Source organism: Acanthochromis polyacanthus, chromosome 1 (assembly GCF_021347895.1).
Source record: "Acanthochromis polyacanthus isolate Apoly-LR-REF ecotype Palm Island chromosome 1, KAUST_Apoly_ChrSc, whole genome shotgun sequence".
NCBI classification, from domain to species: domain Eukaryota; kingdom Metazoa; phylum Chordata; class Actinopteri; family Pomacentridae; genus Acanthochromis; species Acanthochromis polyacanthus.
In genome coordinates, this window is record NC_067113.1 from 38016896 (window position 1) to 38034678 (window position 17783).

The window sequence follows — 17783 nt, forward strand, 5'->3', positions numbered from 1 at the left end:
CACACTGCAGCTACACACTCCAGCTACACACTACAGCTACACACAGCTACACACTACAGCTACACACTACAGCTACACACTGCAGCTACACACAGCTGCACACTACAGCTACACACTACAGCTACACACTGCAGCTACACACAGCTACACACTGCAGCTACACACTACAGCTACACACTACAGCTACACACTGCAGCTACACACAGCTGCACACTACAGCTACACACTACAGCTACACACTGCAGCTACACACAGCTACACACTACAGCTACACACTACAGCTACACACTGCAGCTACACACTACAGCTACACACTACAGCTACACACTACAGCTACCACACTACAGCTACACACTGCAGCTACACACAGCTACACACTACAGCTACACACTACAGCTACACACACAGCTTACACACAGCTACACACTACAGCTACACACACAGCTACACACACAGCTACACACAGCTACACACTACAGCTACACACAGCGACACACTGCAGCTACACACTACAGCTACACACTACAGCTACACACTACAGCTACACACTACAGCTACACACACAGCTACACACTACAGCTACACACACAGCTACACACAGCTACACACTACAGCTACACACAGCGACACACTGCAGCTACACACTACAGCTACACACTACAGCTACACACTGCAGCTACACACTGCAGCTACACACTGCAGCTACACACTACAGCTACACACTACAGCTACACACACAGCGACACACTGCAGCTACACACTACAGCTACACACTACAGCTACACCACAGCTACACACTGCAGCTACACACTGCAGCCTACACACTACAGCTACACACTACAGCTACACACTACAGCTACACACACAGCTACACACTACAGCTACACACTACAGCTACACACACAGCTACCACACTACAGCTACACACTGCAGCTACACACACAGCTACACACTGCAGCTACACACACAGCTACACACTACAGCTACACACTACAGCTACACACACAGCTACACACACAGCTACACACTGCAGCTACACACTACAGCTACACACTGCAGCTACACACTACAGCTACACACTGCAGCTACACACTACAGCTACACACTACAGCTACACACTACAGCTACACACTGCAGCTACACACAGCTACACACTGCAGCTACACACTACAGCTACACACTGCAGCTACACACAGCTACACACTGCAGCTACACACTACAGCTACACACTACAGCTACACACACAGCGACACACTGCAGCTACACACTACAGCTACACACAGCTACACACTACAGCTACACACTACAGCTACACACACAGCTACACACTGCAGCTACACACACAGCTACACACTGCAGCTACACACACAGCGACACACTGCAGCTACACACTACAGCTACACACAGCTACACACTACAGCTACACACTACAGCTACACACTACAGCTACACACACAGCTACACACACAGCTACACACTACAGCTACACACTACAGCTACACACACAGCTACACACACAGCTACACACTGCAGCTACACACACAGCTACACACTACAGCTACACACACAGCTACACACTACAGCTACACACTACAGCTACACACACAGCTACACACACAGCTACACACTACAGCTACACACACAGCTACACACACAGCTACACACTACAGCTACACACACAGCTACACACGACAGCTACACACACAGCTACACACACAGCTACACACTACAGCGACACACTACAGCTACACACACAGCTACACACGACAGCTTACACACACAGCTACACACTACAGCTACACACACAGCTACACACGACAGCTACACACTACAGCTACACACTACAGCTACACACACAGCTACACACACAGCTACACACTACAGCTACACACTACAGCTACACACACAGCTACACACTACAGCTACACACTACAGCTACACACACAGCTACACACTGCAGCTACACACACAGCTACACACTACAGCTACACACACAGCTACACACTGCAGCTACACACACAGCTACACACTACAGCTACACACACAGCTACACACACAGCTACACACTACAGCTACACACTACAGCTACACACTACAGCTACACACACAGCTACACACAGCTACACACTGCAGCTACACACACAGCTACACACTGCAGCTACACACTACAGCTACACACACAGCTACACACTACAGCTACACACACAGCTACACACTACAGCTACACACACAGCTACACACAGCTACACACTACAGCTACACACACAGCTACACACAGCTACACACTGCAGCTACACACTGCAGCTACACACACAGCTACACACTACAGCTACACACACAGCTACACACAGCTACACACTACAGCTACACACACAGCTACACACTGCAGCTACTTTTTTCTATTCTTTTGTTTTCCTTTTCTTTTCCTTCTCTTCTGTCTCATTTTTCTTTTTCTTTTCTTGTCTTTTCCTTTTTCTATCTTTTCCTTTCTTTTCTCCTTTTATTTCCTCCTCCTTTTCTTTCCTGCTCTCTCCTGTTTCATTACTCTTTTCGTCCGTGCTGTTGTCCAGGATCGGTAGCCGGACTGACGACTCCTCGCTGCTTTAAATGCCGTTTCTATTTTAAACCGTCACGTCTCCACGTGCTGCTGCTGCTCTGGTTTCTTCTTTGACTTTGTTGGTGTTGATCCTGCAGAGCTCCCACTGATTCGCTTCCAGAAGCCCATTCTGTTCCCGACCAGCTCAGTGTCTCATTTGGAGGCCTTCAGTGTTTCCTCCACGGCTTTATTTACACACACAGGAGAAGGAAAACGTGATGAGAGCAGTAATAATCTGACCTTTATGTGGGAATCAGTTATTAAAATTAAAGCTGTAAAATAAAATAAGGGTGCTGAGCAGGATGTCCAGATTTTAAACCTGCTGAGACGATTAGAAGTTCAAAGAGGAAACATTCTGACCTGAAGAAGAAGAAATAAAGAAGTTCTGGAGTCAAAACGACCAAAATAAAAACCTCTGGGGTCAAAATGACCGAAATAAAGAACCAGTTCAGGTGAAACACCGGGAGGTTTAACGTCCTGTCCTCCTCTCTGCTGCCACGATCACTACCACCTCTAGAGGGCGCTGTGGCAGGAAACTACAGGATGGAATACCAATACATTGGCTGAACTCAGAGGACAGATGCTGATTGGTTGAACTCTTCACCAGTGATCTGCTGGTTCTTCATTAACAAACAGAAAGCAGTCCATCGTCTGCAAAACATGAACAGAATAAAGTTCTGCTTCACACGATTAAACCAGCGCGGAATCAAACACACATTTAACAGAACAGGAAAGTTTCATCTTTCAAAATTTATTAAACTGCTGTAATATGATGAGATGGACATGATTTAACCCTCGACCCTCAGCAACACGACAAACACTGGATCCTGCAGCAGAAAAACCAGAAAACCAACGAAACGCTGGGATGGGAATGAATCCAGGAGGGAAACGGGTCTGATCTCATTCCTCACACTTTGGCTTCTGACTGAGAAAACACACAAAGAAAGCTAAATGAGGTCCGTCTGACTGGAAAAAAAAACACTTTTAAAACAGAAATAAAGCTAAACGAGGTCCGTCTGACTGGAAAAAAAAACACTTTTAAAACAGAAATAAAGCTAAACGAGGTCCGTCTGACTGGAAAAAAACCTTTTTAGAACATTGTCTGTGTTCGTACGAATCCAAAATATTTATCAGCAGCTTTAAGTTCAGGTTGGAATCATGAAGTTCATCTGGTTCAGGAGATCCAGAAATATCTCTAAACTCTTCATCATCTTCATCATCATAACCATCATCATCATCATAACCATCATTATCTTCATCATCATAACCATCATCATCATCTTCATCATCATCATCCTAACCTTCATCATCATCACCATCATCATCATCATAACCTTCATTACCTTCATCATCATCATCATCATCATAACCTTCATCATCATCATCATAACCTTCATTATCTTCATCATCATAACCTTCATCATCATCACCATCATCATCATCATAACCTTCATTATCTTCATCATCATAACCTTCATCATCATCATCATCATAACCTTCATCATCATCATCATAACCTTCATTATCTTCATCATCATAACCATCATCATCATCTTCATCATCATCATCCTAACCTTCATCATCATCACCATCATCATCATCATAACCTTCATTACCTTCATCATCATCATCATCATCATAACCATCATCATCATCATCATAACCTTCATCATCATCATCATCATAACCTTCATTATCATCATCATCATCATCATCACCTTCATCATCATCATCATCATCATCATCCTAACCTTCATCATCATCATCATCTTCATCTCTGTGGTGGTTCCTCAGCCGGTTCCTTCCATTTCTCTGTAAGCTGAATTTGTTGATTTTAAAGATCAGAACCAGAGTTCTAATGTTTTAAATAATCTAATAATCAATCGTTCTGTTATTAAACTGTTTGTTAGAACCAGCAGCCTGATGGAAGGACCTGGAACAGTCGTTAAAGATCTGATTAAAGTCCTGTTGGCTTCTGATTGTTGGATGAAGCTGCTGCAGATGGATAGAGGTTTAAGCTCCTCAGGTTCTTCCATTAATGCTCCTCAGGTTCTCTAAGAGGCTGTTTGATCTTTCAGTGGATCAGAACCAGGCTGAGGAACTCTGTAGAACAATAACAATGTTTTGAGGAGTTTTTCTGAGAGAAGCTGAAATAAAAACCGATTTAAACGTTTGATCTGCAGCTCAAAGCCGATCGATCACCGATAACCTCGCTGATTGGTCGGTTTGGACGGGCAGTAGGAAGCTTGTAAACGGACTCTGATTGACGGCAGTTTTAGAACCTAACTGGGTTTCTTCTGTCCTGTGGTTCTCTGATCGTTTGAGCTGAAGATCTGATGAAGTAGAAGCTGGTTTGGTCCCTTAAAAACCAACAAACAGAACCTGAAAGCACAACGAGCTGAAGATGTTCCCCACCATCTCCACTATTACCTCTTCTTCTTTGTGGTTTTACCTCTAAAAAATGTGGAATTGTAAATTTTGCTCCTTCACGGCCTCTGATTTATTTAGCTCTGAAACGTTCATTAAAGGGATTTTTGATTTCAGCAGCAGCTCAGGAAACAGGTTGTGGTTGGTGACACACGGCTCAGTAGATCAAGAAGATGAAGCTAAAACCGACGCTGAAATGTGGAATCATGAAGGAGAAATTGAACTTTTACCAGCGACTCGTGGAAACAGAAAAGTTTGTTTTCCTGTCTATCATATGATGGAGAACGTTTCACAAATAAAACCGACGCTTTGGCTGAACTTAGCGGGATAATTAGAGCCTTACCGATCCAAAAAGGTTTCTAGAATTCCATTTTACCACCAGAACTGGAGGAAACTCAGAGCTGGATTCTGATTCCGGATTAAACCAAGAGAATCTGAACCATCAACATCTGACTCTGAATGTTTTTAACAGATCACCAAGAACGTAAACCTCATTTAGGTTTATGATGGAAAACTAAAGTATTCCATCAGCTCCAGACATTTAGCTCGAAAAACTGCAGAAAATCCTTCATTTAAAGCTTCACACAAGATAAATGTCTGTCAGTGTCCAGGAATACGAAATAAACCAGTAAACTAACTGGTTAAACACTAAATAAACCAGTAAACTAACTGGTTAAACACTAAATAAACCAGTAAACTAAGTGGCTGATGGGAGGACGGAGCGTTTGTTCCTGAACTCTGGAGCTGCAGTGAGGAGCACACAGCAGCCATTTTCTGGCTGCAGAGTGACTAATGCCTGTGGTGATGTTCTGCAGAGAAACGCTGAGGTCAGATCCATCATCTCTGCACAAACATCCAGCCAGCCTCAGCACAGAGCTGCATCTCCTCCTGTGACACTCAATTAAAGGCTCATTTTCTCCATTTTTACTGCTTTTAGCCCTCCTGCTGTCCTCATTTACAGGCACCAAAAAATACTGGTTTTGTCTAAAACAAATTCAACAAATCAGCAAAAAAAAATTCCCCAAATTTCTGAAAATTTGCAAAACCTTCAAGAAGAAAATTCCAATAATTCCTTAAAAGTTTCCCTTACAAGTTCTAAAAAAAAAATCCCTAAATTTGACAAGAAAATTGTGTAAATATTTTCAAAAAATGAGTAAAAATCTTTAAAAAAAAAAAAAGAAATTATAAGTTTTTCTGATATATATGTAAACACTTCAGATATTTTTCTGGATTTTTTGGAAGATTTTCACTCATTTTTTAAAAGTAATTTACAAGAATGTTCTTACCAAGTTTGGGGGATTTTTAAATAAAATTTCTAAGGGAAATTTCAAATGACTTTTAGGAATTTTCTTCCTGAAAGTTTTGCAAATTTAAAGTTTGAAAATGTGGAAAAAAATATATTTTTACAGTGAAACTTTTGATAGCCCCATTTTCAACATATTTGGTGGAAAAAAACTTATAAAAAATGTTCTTAAAGATAATATTAAAAGTTGTTGTGATATATATGTAATCACTTTAGATTTCTTTAGGATTTTTTTTGGAAGATTTTTGCAAATTTTTTGACATTTGGCGAGTTTTTTTGCTGAATTTTTGGATTTTTTTCAGACAAGGAAACAATATTCTTTGGTGCCGGTAAATGAAGACAGCAGGAGGATTAAAGGAAAACTGGTATTTTTTTCGTGTAGCTGCGTCCTGTCTGAAGCTAACTCCATTAGCCTACCAATTAGAAGATCGTGGTGGCGTTAGCCACACCGCTAACTGGCTACTACCGACTCCAAAGTTAATCCAAGGAGCTTCTTTCTGAGTCTGGTTTAGTTTGGACTACATGCTTTTTAACTAGGAAGCTAAAGCTGCTAATCTGCTGAATAATTTGCATATTTTGTTCTGTGTAGACTCGGGTAGCCTGGTTAGCTAGTTAGCTTCCACAGCTAATCCAACAGGATGTTTTCTGTATCGTTAGCCACAGCTGCTAACACACAGCAGTGCTTTGGGCATTTCTATCAGTTAGCTTCTTTGGCTAATCCAGAGCTAATATACTGAACATGTAGTTAATCTAAGATGGACCAACAGCTGAACCCTCATTAGAACCAGAAGCAGCTCAGTTCAGATCTACTTCTGCTGCTTCATTTCAGCTCCATTCTCATGAAAGATTCAGTTTCTGCAGCGTGAAACTACATTTCTCTAATTTCCAAACAATATTTGGCGAGAACATTGAGGAGGAACACCAGAAAACTGAAGAACCTGCAGATATCAGACAACAGACGACCTATATTTGGCGTTTTCTGTCTGTTCTGCCGCTGTGTGTCTCCACCCAGAACCGGTTTAAAAAAACTACTGAATAAATTCTGTTCAGTTCCAGAAGTTCAGCTCTCTGTCGCATCTGAGGCACTTTAGTCGATTCTATCGTCAGACGGGGTTCAAGGCACTGGAAGCTAGCTTTAGATACACCTGTGAAGTCTGATAAACACTCCTGCCTTCCTTCTCGAACAGATTAAAGGTTGAAATGAAAACACAGAGATGACCCATGCACTCCATCATCACAGATCACAGCTTTAACAGAGAAAGTCTTTTTTAAAGGAGATCCTCAAATCGTCTCTTCAGGGTTTTTTTTTCCTTGATTCCGTTTTTTTTGTGTGTTTTATTCTAGCAGATTTGTCCCCTCCGGCTCCGTCATGCATCCCGTCGACAGTAATGAGGATCATCGTCATCCTCACCTTCGTCCTCCAGAGTCCCTCCACGACTGCAGGCATTAATACTGACACTGTCATGCATTGAGTATACGTAGCTAAGCCACGGAGCTAATTATTAGGCCTTAATGCTTTAGTATTTGGACATGCCATGATCTTCGTAAAGGTGGAGTTCCTGTTCCCTTAAACATTCAACACTTAACGGAACAAACAGCCAGTGCACTTTGGTGAAAACCGATGAGGAGATGAAGGACGACGAAGAAGAAAAAATGCAAAAAAAAATCCAAATGAGGTAACGTCTTGTGCATGCCGATATAAGAGAAGAGTCTCCACATGCGTTGGTATAAAGGAGCGTTGCGTGGAGGAATCCTTTAAGGTGCCTGAAGAACGTCCCAGAAGAACACACCTGACCTCCACCTGGAATCCAGCAGGAGGTGAAACTCCAACTCAACCGGGCTTCGTTTGTTCCTCGATCCTGAAATCTGAGTCTGACACACAAAGTCTGGCAGGTTTGATAAATTATCGGCTAATTAGTAAATTGTCCCCACAAATAGTAAAAGTAGCTCCACTTATTCTGCTTTTAAAAACTGGAACCAACAATTAATTGCCGTCAGTTATTCAGTTTGACCCTCGTGTCGTTCTGCGGCTCAAATTTTTAAAGTTTGAAAATGTGGGAAAAAAACTGATTTTAACTGTGAAACTGCTGATGTCCACATTTTTAGGAAAACTTTGAAGATATTTTGGTAGAAAAAATTAAAATGTTTCTGAAGAACATTCGCAAAAAAAATCAACTAAAATCCAGCGAATTTCCTTGGATTTTGGTTGATGTTTTTGTGAATTTTCTTAAGAAAATCTGAGAAGTTTTACTGATATATATATATATATATATATATATATATATATATATATATATATGTAATCACTTTAGATATTTATAGGATTTTTTTGGAAGATTTTTACTCATTTTTTTTTAAATATTTACAAGAATTTTCTTGCCAAATTAGTTTTTTTTTTTTTTTAAATAAAACTTTTAAGGGAAACTTAAGGAATTATTAGAATTTTCTTCCTGAAGATTTTTGCAAATTTTCTGAAATTTAGGGGATTTTTTTCTGCTGGTTTTTTGTATACTTCCCACACAAGGAAACAATATCTTTTGGTGCCTGTAAATGAAGACAACAGGAGGGTGAAAGAACATTTCAGTAAAAACACTAAAATATTTTCCATTTTCTTTCTCTCTTTGGATGAAACGAGACATCCGAGGAAACTGATCAACGTTTTTCACAGTTTTCTGATCATTTCTGATGCAGATATTTGAGTAAAGTAACGATCCCTTCCTGCTTTGTTCTCTGTAAATCCTGCAGCTGCTTCTAATGCCTGTTTTTAAAGTGCAATAAATCATCTTGTCATTGGAAAGTGCCGCTAAATAAACCTGCATCACGTTAAACTTGCATCGCTGACCGGCTCGTCTGCAAACCGTTTGAAGCGCTTCTATCTGAAGTATCTCGGTGCAAAGTGGCAGTGCTATTGCTGTTAAAGGGGAACTCCGTCGGGTCTGTTGTAGAGAATATTTCTGCCGAAAAATGGCAGTTTAGGTTGAAGCGACTCTAGATCAGAGGAGTTCCTTTAATTTAGGGAGAGAATTCGAGGGCACAAGTCACTAAATTTAGAGAGTAATTCATCAAAAACACCTGCTCATCTTTGTGCTATTGCCAAACAAATCTCTGAATAACATCAACGGAAAGTCTTCACACGTCTGAACGGATGCAGAGAGAGTCGAATGCACCAGTAGGAGTAAAGCATCCGGGTATTTCTACATATTTACAGGAGCGTTGCTGCCGCCTCACACGTCGGTGAGCAGCTTCGTCTTGTTCACGCAGTTCTGGCTCGGCGCTGTGCAGTTGGCAGTTCTGAGGTTGGCTTCCCTAAAGTTGTCGATGCTGTTGTTCATGTCCTCGTCGATCTCCATGTACTCCGACTTGCTGACGACCGACGAGCTGCGCCGGCTGGAGTTGGTGTCGGACGCCAGGTTCTGGTTGCTGACGTTGAGCAGCTGGGCCTGCTCCTCGCCCTCCGTCTCCCGGTGGTAGAAGTAGTTGAAGTTGGACACGATGACCGGAACCGGCAGCGCGATGGTCAACACGCCGGCGATGGCACACAGCGAACCCACGATCTTCCCTCCGATGGTGACGGGGTACATGTCCCCGTAACCGACCGTCGTCATGGAGACCACGGCCCACCAGAAGGCGTCCGGGATGCTGGTGAAGAAGGACTCCTTCTCCTCGGCCTCGGCGAAGTAGACGGCGCTGGAGAAGAGGATGACTCCAATGAAGAGGAAGAAGATGAGCAGCCCCAGCTCCCTCATGCTGGCCTTCAGAGTCTGGCCCAGGATCTGGAGCCCCTTGGAGTGGCGGGACAACTTGAAGATCCGGAAGACCCGGACCAGGCGGATGACCCTGAGAATAGCCAGAGACGTGGCCTGTTCGCCGCCGCCTTTCCCCTCTCGGTTCTCCTGGTCGTCGGCCAGCTCGGTGCCCAGAGTGATGAAGTACGGGATGATGGCCACGATGTCGATGGAGTTCATCATGTTCTTAAAGAACGCCGCCTTACTGGGACACGCAAAGAACCGAACTATCAGCTCAAAGGAGAACCAGATGATGCAGAGCGTCTCTACCACGAAGAAAGGGTCTGTGAGGACGTTGGGTTTGTAAAGCACGGTGGTGTTTCCCACCGTCTGCATCCGGTAGCTGGGGTCCTCCTTCAGCTCCGGCAACGTCTCCAAACAAAATATGACGATAGAAATAAGAATAACCATCACCGACACAATGGCGATCCCCCGGGCCGGACCAGAACTCTCTGGATGCTCGAACAGGAGCCAGATCTGCCGCTGGAACTCCTTCTCCGGAAGTGGTCGCTCCTCCTCCCGGATGAACCCCTCATCCTCACGGAACTTCTCCATGGCCTCGGCGCCGAGCTCGTAGAACTTAATCTCCTCTGAGAACATATCCAGTGGAACGTTGACCGGCCTCCTCAGCCGACCCCCTGACTGGTAATAATACAGGATGGCGTCGAAGCTGGGCCGGTTCCGGTCGAAGAAGTACTCGTTCCGTAGCGGGTCGAAGTAGCGCATCCTCTTCTTGGGGTTCCCGAGCAGCGTCTCCGGAAACTGAGCCAACGTCTTGAGCTGCGTCTCGAAGCGAAGCCCCGAGATGTTGATGACGACGCGCTCGCAGCAGTCGTGGTCGTCGTGGTCGTCGTCGGGCGGATACGGGTCCTGAGGGTGACCCGGGAGGGTGGAGGTCTCGTCCATGTTCTCTGTGGACACCACGGTCATCCTGCTGCTGGTGGAGGGTGGAGGTTCAGCTGGAGATCAGAAGCTCCTAAGAGCTGAGTAGAGCCTCCTGCTCCTTCATCATCATCACTATCATCTCCTTCAGCTCTTCATCACCTGCAGAGGATAAAACACATCCAGTCTGAGCAGCTCCGAGTCTCTGCAGAGATGCAGCAGAAAAACATGCAGCGCTGCAGCTGCTCATTTTTACCGCATACATCAAGTTCACTGCGCCGCCGCTTTGCGCGCACCAGCGACAGTTTCCCTCCGTTAGAGGCACATACAGATTCTACACATTCACCCGAACCGAACCAGAACCTCAGCAGCCTCTCTGATCAAATGAGGAGAAACGGTACCTGAGTTCAGAGCTGGAAACGCGTTCCGTCGTCCTTCGGCCGCCCACCGCCTCCTGTTCACGCTGATATCGCTTTACAGTATCTCTGAAATATTAATAGACTATGTAGTCTTGGTCCACATCCGGATCCTCTCGGCTTTCAGCGCGGACCGCAGCAGCCCGCAGCGGGAGGAGGAGGCGCGGGAGGCGGCTGCAGACGGAGCGGAGCGGCGGCGAGAAGCGACGATCTGTCCAAATCATTGTGGAGCCGAAGAAGGACGCAGCTGAAGGAGCCGCAGCGCCGAGCCGCTCCGAGTGCGTCTTTCTGCCGCTGCGCAAAAACAACAAGCCGCTGACAAGAAGAGGAGAGAAGCTGCAGAACCGGAGAGACTCAGAACGGAGGGAGGGAGGGGCGAGCTGCGACGCAATGCAGACACACTGTACAGCCTGGTTCTATGGAGAACACTGAGGTTCTACAGACACACTGTACAGCCTGGTTCTATGGAGAACACTGAGGTTCTACAGACACACTGTACAGCCTGGTTCTATGGAGAACACTGAGGTTCCACAGACACACTGTACAGCCTGGTTCTATGGAGAACACTGAGGTTCTACAGACACACTGTACAGCCTGGTTCTATGGAGAACACTGAGGTTCCACAGACACACTGTACAGCCTGGTTCTATGGAGAACACTGAGGTTCTACTGACACACTGTACAGCCTGGTTCTATGGAGAACACTGAGGTTCCACAGACACACTGTACAGCCTGGTTCTACGGAGAACACTGAGGTTCCACAGACACACTGTACAGCCTGGTTCTATGGAGAACACTGAGGTTCCACAGACACACTGTACAGCCTGGTTCTATGGAGAACACTGAGGTTCTACAGACACACTGTACAGCCTGGTTCTATGGAGAACACTGAGGTTCCACAGACACACTGTACAGCCTGGTTCTATGGAGAACACTGAGGTTCTACTGACACACTGTACAGCCTGGTTCTATGGAGAACACTGAGGTTCCACAGACACACTGTACAGCCTGGTTCTACGGAGAACACTGAGGTTCTACTGACACACTGTACAGCCTGGTTCTATGGAGAACACTGAGGTTCTACAGACACACTGTACAGCCTGGTTCTACGGAGAACACTGAGGTTCTACAGACACACTGTACAGCCTGGTTCTATGGAGAACACTGAGGTTCTACAGACACACTGTACAGCCTGGTTCTATGGAGAACACTGAGGTTCTACTGACACACTGTACAGCCTGGTTCTATGGAGAACACTGAGGTTCTACAGACACACTGTACAGCCTGGTTCTATGGAGAACACTGAGGTTCTACTGACACACTGTACAGCCTGGTTCTATGGAGAACACTGAGGTTCTACGGACACACTGTACAGCCTGGTTCTATGGAGAACACTGAGGTTCTACGGACACACTGTACAGCCTGGTTCTATGGAGAACACTGAGGTTCTACTGACACACTGTACAGCCTGGTTCTATGGAGAACACTGAGGTTCTACGGACACACTGTACAGCCTGGTTCTACGGAGAACACTGAGGTTCCACAGACACACTGTACAGCCTGGTTCTATGGAGAACACTGAGGTTCCACAGACACACTGTACAGCCTGGTTCTATGGAGAACACTGAGGTTCCACTGACACACTGTACAGCCTGGTTCTATGGAGAACACTGAGGTTCTACTGACACACTGCACAGCCTGGTTCTATGGAGAACACTGAGGTTCTACTGACACACTGCACAGCCTGGTTCTATGGAGAACACTGAGGTTCTACTGACACACTGTACAGCCTGGTTCTATGGAGAACACTGAGGTTCTACTGACACACTGTACAGCCTGGTTCTATGGAGAACACTGAGGTTCTACTGACACACTGCACAGCCTGGTTCTATGGAGAACACTGAGGTTCTACTGACACACTGTACAGCCTGGTTCTATGGAGAACACTGAGGTTCTACTGACACACTGTACAGCCTGGTTCTATGGAGAACACTGAGGTTCCACTGACACACTGTACAGCCTGGTTCTATGGAGAACACTAGGGTTCTCCTGCAGATTCTGCAGCGCTGAGCTGTGATTGGCTGCTGAGCTGTTTGCATGGTGGTGTTGCCATGGTAACAGGAAGAGCAGCAGAATCTGATAGATCAATAATCAATAAATGTTCTCAAAGCACAGTTACAAAAGTACAGTTTAAAAACAAACAAGTTCTGTAATAAATGTTCTGTAGTAAATGTTCTCTAATGGACATTCTAGAGTAAATGTTCTGTTCTAAATGTTCCATAATAAATGTTCCATCATGTTCTGTAATAAATGGTTGATAATAAATGTTATATACTAAATGTTCTATAATAGATGTTCTCTAATAAATGTTCTACAATCCAACTAATAAAGCTGAAGCTCTACAGAACGTTGGGTTCTGATGAGAGGAAACGTTTAAAGGTTGGATTTGAACATTTTGGTCTAAACGTTCCATAAAAGGTCGTAAAAATGAATCTAAAGAAAACACAAATATTCTAAGATTGTTCTCCACAGAACCTCAAACATTAAAGTTCCAATGAAGGAACAGAAAATCACCACAAACAGGAGATCGTCTGGTGGTTCTGCTGAAGAACCGTGGACCAGAACAGACCTTCAGGACCTGCAGCATCACGTGACCAAAAAACACCAGAGAAGGTTCTGCAGGAGAAGCTCATAGTAGAACACTAAGAACTGTAAAAACACTTTAATCTGAAACAATACAAGAGTGTTTATTAATGTAGTGAGTATAGAGATGGATGAAAGGGTGAGGATAGATGAAAGGGTGAGGACAGATGAAGGGGTGAGGATAGATGAAGGGGTGAGGATAGATGAAGGGGTGAGGATAGATGAAGGGGTGAGAATAGATGAAAGGGTGAGGACAGATGAAGGGGTGAGGACAGATGAAGGGGTGAGGACAGATGAAGGGGTGAGGATAGATGAAAGGGTGAGGATAGATGAAAGGGTGAGGATAGATGAAAGGGTGAGGATAGATGAAGGGGTGAGAATAGATGAAAGGGTGAGGACAGATGAAGGGGTGAGGACAGATGAAGGGGTGAGGATAGATGAAGGGGTGAGGATAGATGAAGGGGTGAGAATAGATGAAAGGGTGAGGACAGATGAAGGGGTGAGGACAGATGAAGGGGTGAGGACAGATGAAGGGGTGAGGATAGATGAAAGGGTGAGGATAGATGAAAGGGTGAGGATAGATGAAAGGGTGAGGATAGATGAAGGGGTGAGGATAGATGAAAGGGTGAGGACAGATGAAGGGGTGAGGACAGATGAAAGGGTGAGGACAGATGAAGGGGTGAGGACAGATGAAGGGGTGAGGATAGATGAAGGGGTGAGGACAGATGAAGGGGTGAGGATAGATGAAGGGGTGAGGATAGATGAAAGGGTGAGGACAGATGAAGGGGTGAGGATAGATGAAGGGGTGAGGATAGATGAAGGGGTGAGGACAGATGAAGGGGTGAGGATAGATTCAATTCAATTCAACTCAATTTTATTTATAAAGCGTCAATTACAGTCAACTCGTCTCAAGACGCTTTACAGAACCCATATGCCTGACCCCCAGAGCAAGCCCAAAGGCGACAGTGGCAGGAAAAACACCCTTTTAACAGGGAAGAAACCTCGAGCAGAACCCGGCTCAAATAGGGGGGACCCATCTGCCTGCTGGCCGGGCGGGTTGAGAAGGACAGAAGAGGGCAAGGGGGAGGGATGGGAGAAGAGGGAGGGGTGAGAAAGCAAGGAAAACACAACACACATTTGAATACATGCATGACAGGATATGTGACACAGACAAAGTATAAGCTAACATTGAAAACTGACTCATAGTTTACTCTTATGATGTACGGCTCTGACATTAAACATACTCCTTATATAGCTAGCAGTAAAATTCAAACAGTATGTAAGTTAGCATAACAGTATAGTGAAGGCGATGCAGAGTTGACTCGTGGAAAAAGGGAATTGGAAGCAGAGGGCTGGTGGAAGGTCAGTAGCAGCATCCCACAGTGGACATGATGGAGACTGGACCAGCTGGTGGAACATCGACCGCAGATCTGAAGCATCCAGCTCTGGGACCAGGGACACTCGGAGAAATAGCACAGGGGGAAACAGAGTGAATGTACTGCAATAACGGTATACATATTAAATGTAAAGGTAGATAGAGAAGGGCTCAGTGCGTCAAGAAAAGTCCCCCAGCAGCCTATAGGCCTATAGCAGCATGACTAGAGGCAGAACGAAGGGACGTCCAAGAGGGAGTCAGCTGTGCAATGAAGACACAAGCCGAACCCCTGTGGGTCACCCAGTCAGCCCCAACTATAAGATTTGTCAAAAAGGAACGTTTTAAGCCTGGTCTTAAAAATAGAGAGGGTGTCTGCCTCCAGAACCCAAACTGGGAGCAGGTTCCACAGGAGAGGAGCTGATAACTGAAGGCTCTGCCTCCCATTCTACTTTTAGAAATTCTAGGAACAACAAGTAAGCCTGCAGTTTGAGAGCGAAGAGTTCTACTAGGATAATAAGGTACTATCAGATCTTTAAGATATGATGGAGATTGGTTATTAAGAGCTTTATATGTCAGAAGAAGGATTTTAAATTCTATTCTGGATTTAACAGGAAGCCAGTGAAGAGAAGCAAGTATAGGGGAAATATGATCTCTTTTGCTAACTCCTGTCAGTACTCTGGCAGCAGCGTTTTGGATCAACTGTAGATGTTTGAGAGAGCTATTTGGACAACCCGATAATAAGGAATTGCAATAGTCAAGCCTGGAAGTAACAAAAGCATGAACTAATTTTTCTGCATCACTCTGAGACAGAATGTTCCTGATTTTTACAATATTACGCAGGTGAAAAAAGGAAGTCCTACAGACTTGCTTTATGTGTGAGTTAAAGGACATGTCCTGGTCAAAAATAACTCCAAGATTCCTCACAGTAGTACTGGAGGCCAATGTGATGCCATCCAGAGTAACTATTTGCTTTGAAAGCGAGTTTCTAAGATGTTTGGGGCCAAATACAATGACTTCAGTTTTGTCTGAATTTAGCAGTAGGAAGTTAAAAGTCATCCAGGTTTTAATGTCCTTAAGACAATCTTGCAGTCTAGCTAACTGATCAGTTTCATCTGGCTTCATAGATAAATACAATTGTGTGTCATCTGCATAACAATGGAAGTTAATACAATGCTTCCTAATAATATTGCCTAAAGGAAGCATGTATAATGTGAAAAGTATCGGTCCTAAAGACAGAACCCTGAGGAACTCCGTGATTAACTTTAGTCTGCTCAGAAGAGTTATTGTTGACATGCACAAACTGGAACCTATCTGATAAGTAGGATTTAAACCAATCCAGTGCTGTCCCTTTAATGCCAATTGAATATTCTAGACGCTGTAATAAAATGTTGTGGTCGATTGTGTCAAACGCTGCACTAAGATCTAACAAAACAAGTATAGAGACTAGTCCATTATCTGATGCTATGAGAAGGTCATTAGTAACTTTCACTAGAGCTGTTTTCTGTGCTATGATGCACTCTGAAGCCTGACTGAAACATTTCAAATTATTCCTTTGTAGGTGTTCACATAATTGATTTGCAACTGTTCTTTCCAGAATTTTAGAGAGAAATGGTAGGTTGGATATCGGTCTATAGTTAGCTAACACATCTGGATCTAAAGTGGGCTTTTTAAGCAAAGGTTTGATGACAGCAACCTTAAAAGCCTGTGGTACATAGCCTGTTACTAGAGAGAGATTAATCAGATCTAACATTGAAGAATTAATTAAAGGTAAAATCTCCTTGAAGAGTCTAGTTGGGATAGGATCTAAAAGACATGTTGATGGTTTGGATGTAGAAACTGTTGAAATTAGTTCAGAGAGACATATAGGAGTGAAGAATTCTAAAGATTAATCAGGTCTAACAGCCAATTCAAAAGCATCTGTGACATTTGTAGGAAGGGCCAGATTAATTTTATCTCTAATCAGAACTATTTTATGTGTAAAGAAGCTCATGAAGTCGTTACTGGTTAAAGCTAAAGGAATACAAGGTTCAACAGAGCTCTGACTCTTTGTCAACCTGGCTACAGTGCTAAAGAGAAACCTAGGGTTGTTCTTGTTCTCATCTATTAAAGATGAATAATAAGTTGTCCTGGCATTATGAAGAGCTTTTTTATAGATTACTAGACTATTTTTCCAAGCCACATACACTTCCTCTGAATTAGTGGAATACCACTTTCTTTCCAGCTTTCGGGATGCCTGCTTTAAAGTCCGCAGCTGGGAATTATACCAAGGAGCAAGTCTTCTCTGAGATAGAACTTTCTTTTTTACAGGTGCAACACTATCAAGAGTTGTACGCAGTGAGGCTGAAGCATTATTAAC

The 17783-nt window shown here is 44.1% G+C and overlaps 2 protein-coding genes and 1 long non-coding RNA gene across 57 annotated transcripts; 1 reads left to right on the forward strand and 2 right to left on the reverse strand.

Moving 5' to 3' along the window:
- Positions 1 to 3327: 3327 nt before the first annotated feature.
- On the reverse strand, positions 3328 to 11891 carry LOC110945740 (potassium voltage-gated channel subfamily A member 1-like). 50 transcript variants are annotated; one of them, XM_051952366.1, is made up of 5 exons: positions 11395 to 11891; positions 4348 to 11155; positions 4213 to 4260; positions 4027 to 4068; positions 3328 to 3987 (listed from the first exon to the last, which is right to left on the reverse strand). In XM_051952366.1, the coding sequence occupies exon 2, from the start codon at positions 11039 to 11041 to the stop codon at positions 9551 to 9553; it is 1491 nt and encodes a 496-aa protein (XP_051808326.1). In that variant the 5' UTR covers positions 11042 to 11155; positions 11395 to 11891; the 3' UTR covers positions 3328 to 3987; positions 4027 to 4068; positions 4213 to 4260; positions 4348 to 9550. The 50 variants fall into 50 exon arrangements, with proteins under 50 accessions (XP_051808326.1, XP_051808333.1, XP_051808382.1 ...); XM_051952373.1 differs by adding an exon at positions 3988 to 4011 and having other exon boundaries at positions 3328 to 3930; positions 4045 to 4068; positions 4171 to 11155; XM_051952422.1 differs by lacking the exons at positions 4027 to 4068; positions 4213 to 4260 and having other exon boundaries at positions 3328 to 3897; positions 3940 to 3987.
- On the forward strand, positions 11718 to 13753 carry LOC127535253 (uncharacterized). Of its 6 annotated transcripts, XR_007944089.1 has the most exons (3): positions 11722 to 11842; positions 11889 to 11980; positions 12027 to 13753. It is a non-coding gene; the product is annotated as an uncharacterized LOC127535253 (long non-coding RNA). The 6 variants fall into 6 exon arrangements; XR_007944091.1 differs by lacking the exon at positions 11889 to 11980 and having other exon boundaries at positions 11718 to 11842; positions 12073 to 13753; XR_007944086.1 differs by having other exon boundaries at positions 11889 to 13753.
- Positions 13754 to 13795: 42 nt separating this feature from the next.
- LOC127535237 (uncharacterized) lies at positions 13796 to 16654 on the reverse strand. The gene is made up of 2 exons (XM_051952639.1): positions 15347 to 16654; positions 13796 to 15093 (listed from the first exon to the last, which is right to left on the reverse strand). The coding sequence occupies exon 1, from the start codon at positions 16628 to 16630 to the stop codon at positions 15629 to 15631; it is 1002 nt and encodes a 333-aa protein (XP_051808599.1). The 5' UTR covers positions 16631 to 16654; the 3' UTR covers positions 13796 to 15093; positions 15347 to 15628.
- Between the last annotated feature and the right edge of the window lie 1129 nt (positions 16655 to 17783).

Coding starts and splice junctions, on each gene's coding strand:
- LOC110945740 (XM_051952422.1), bottom strand. CDS start 11,041: ATGACCGTGGTGTCCACAGAGAACATGGACGAGACCTCCACCCTCCCG.
- LOC127535237 (XM_051952639.1), bottom strand. CDS start 16,630: ATGCTTCCTTTAGGCAATATTATTAGGAAGCATTGTATTAACTTCCAT.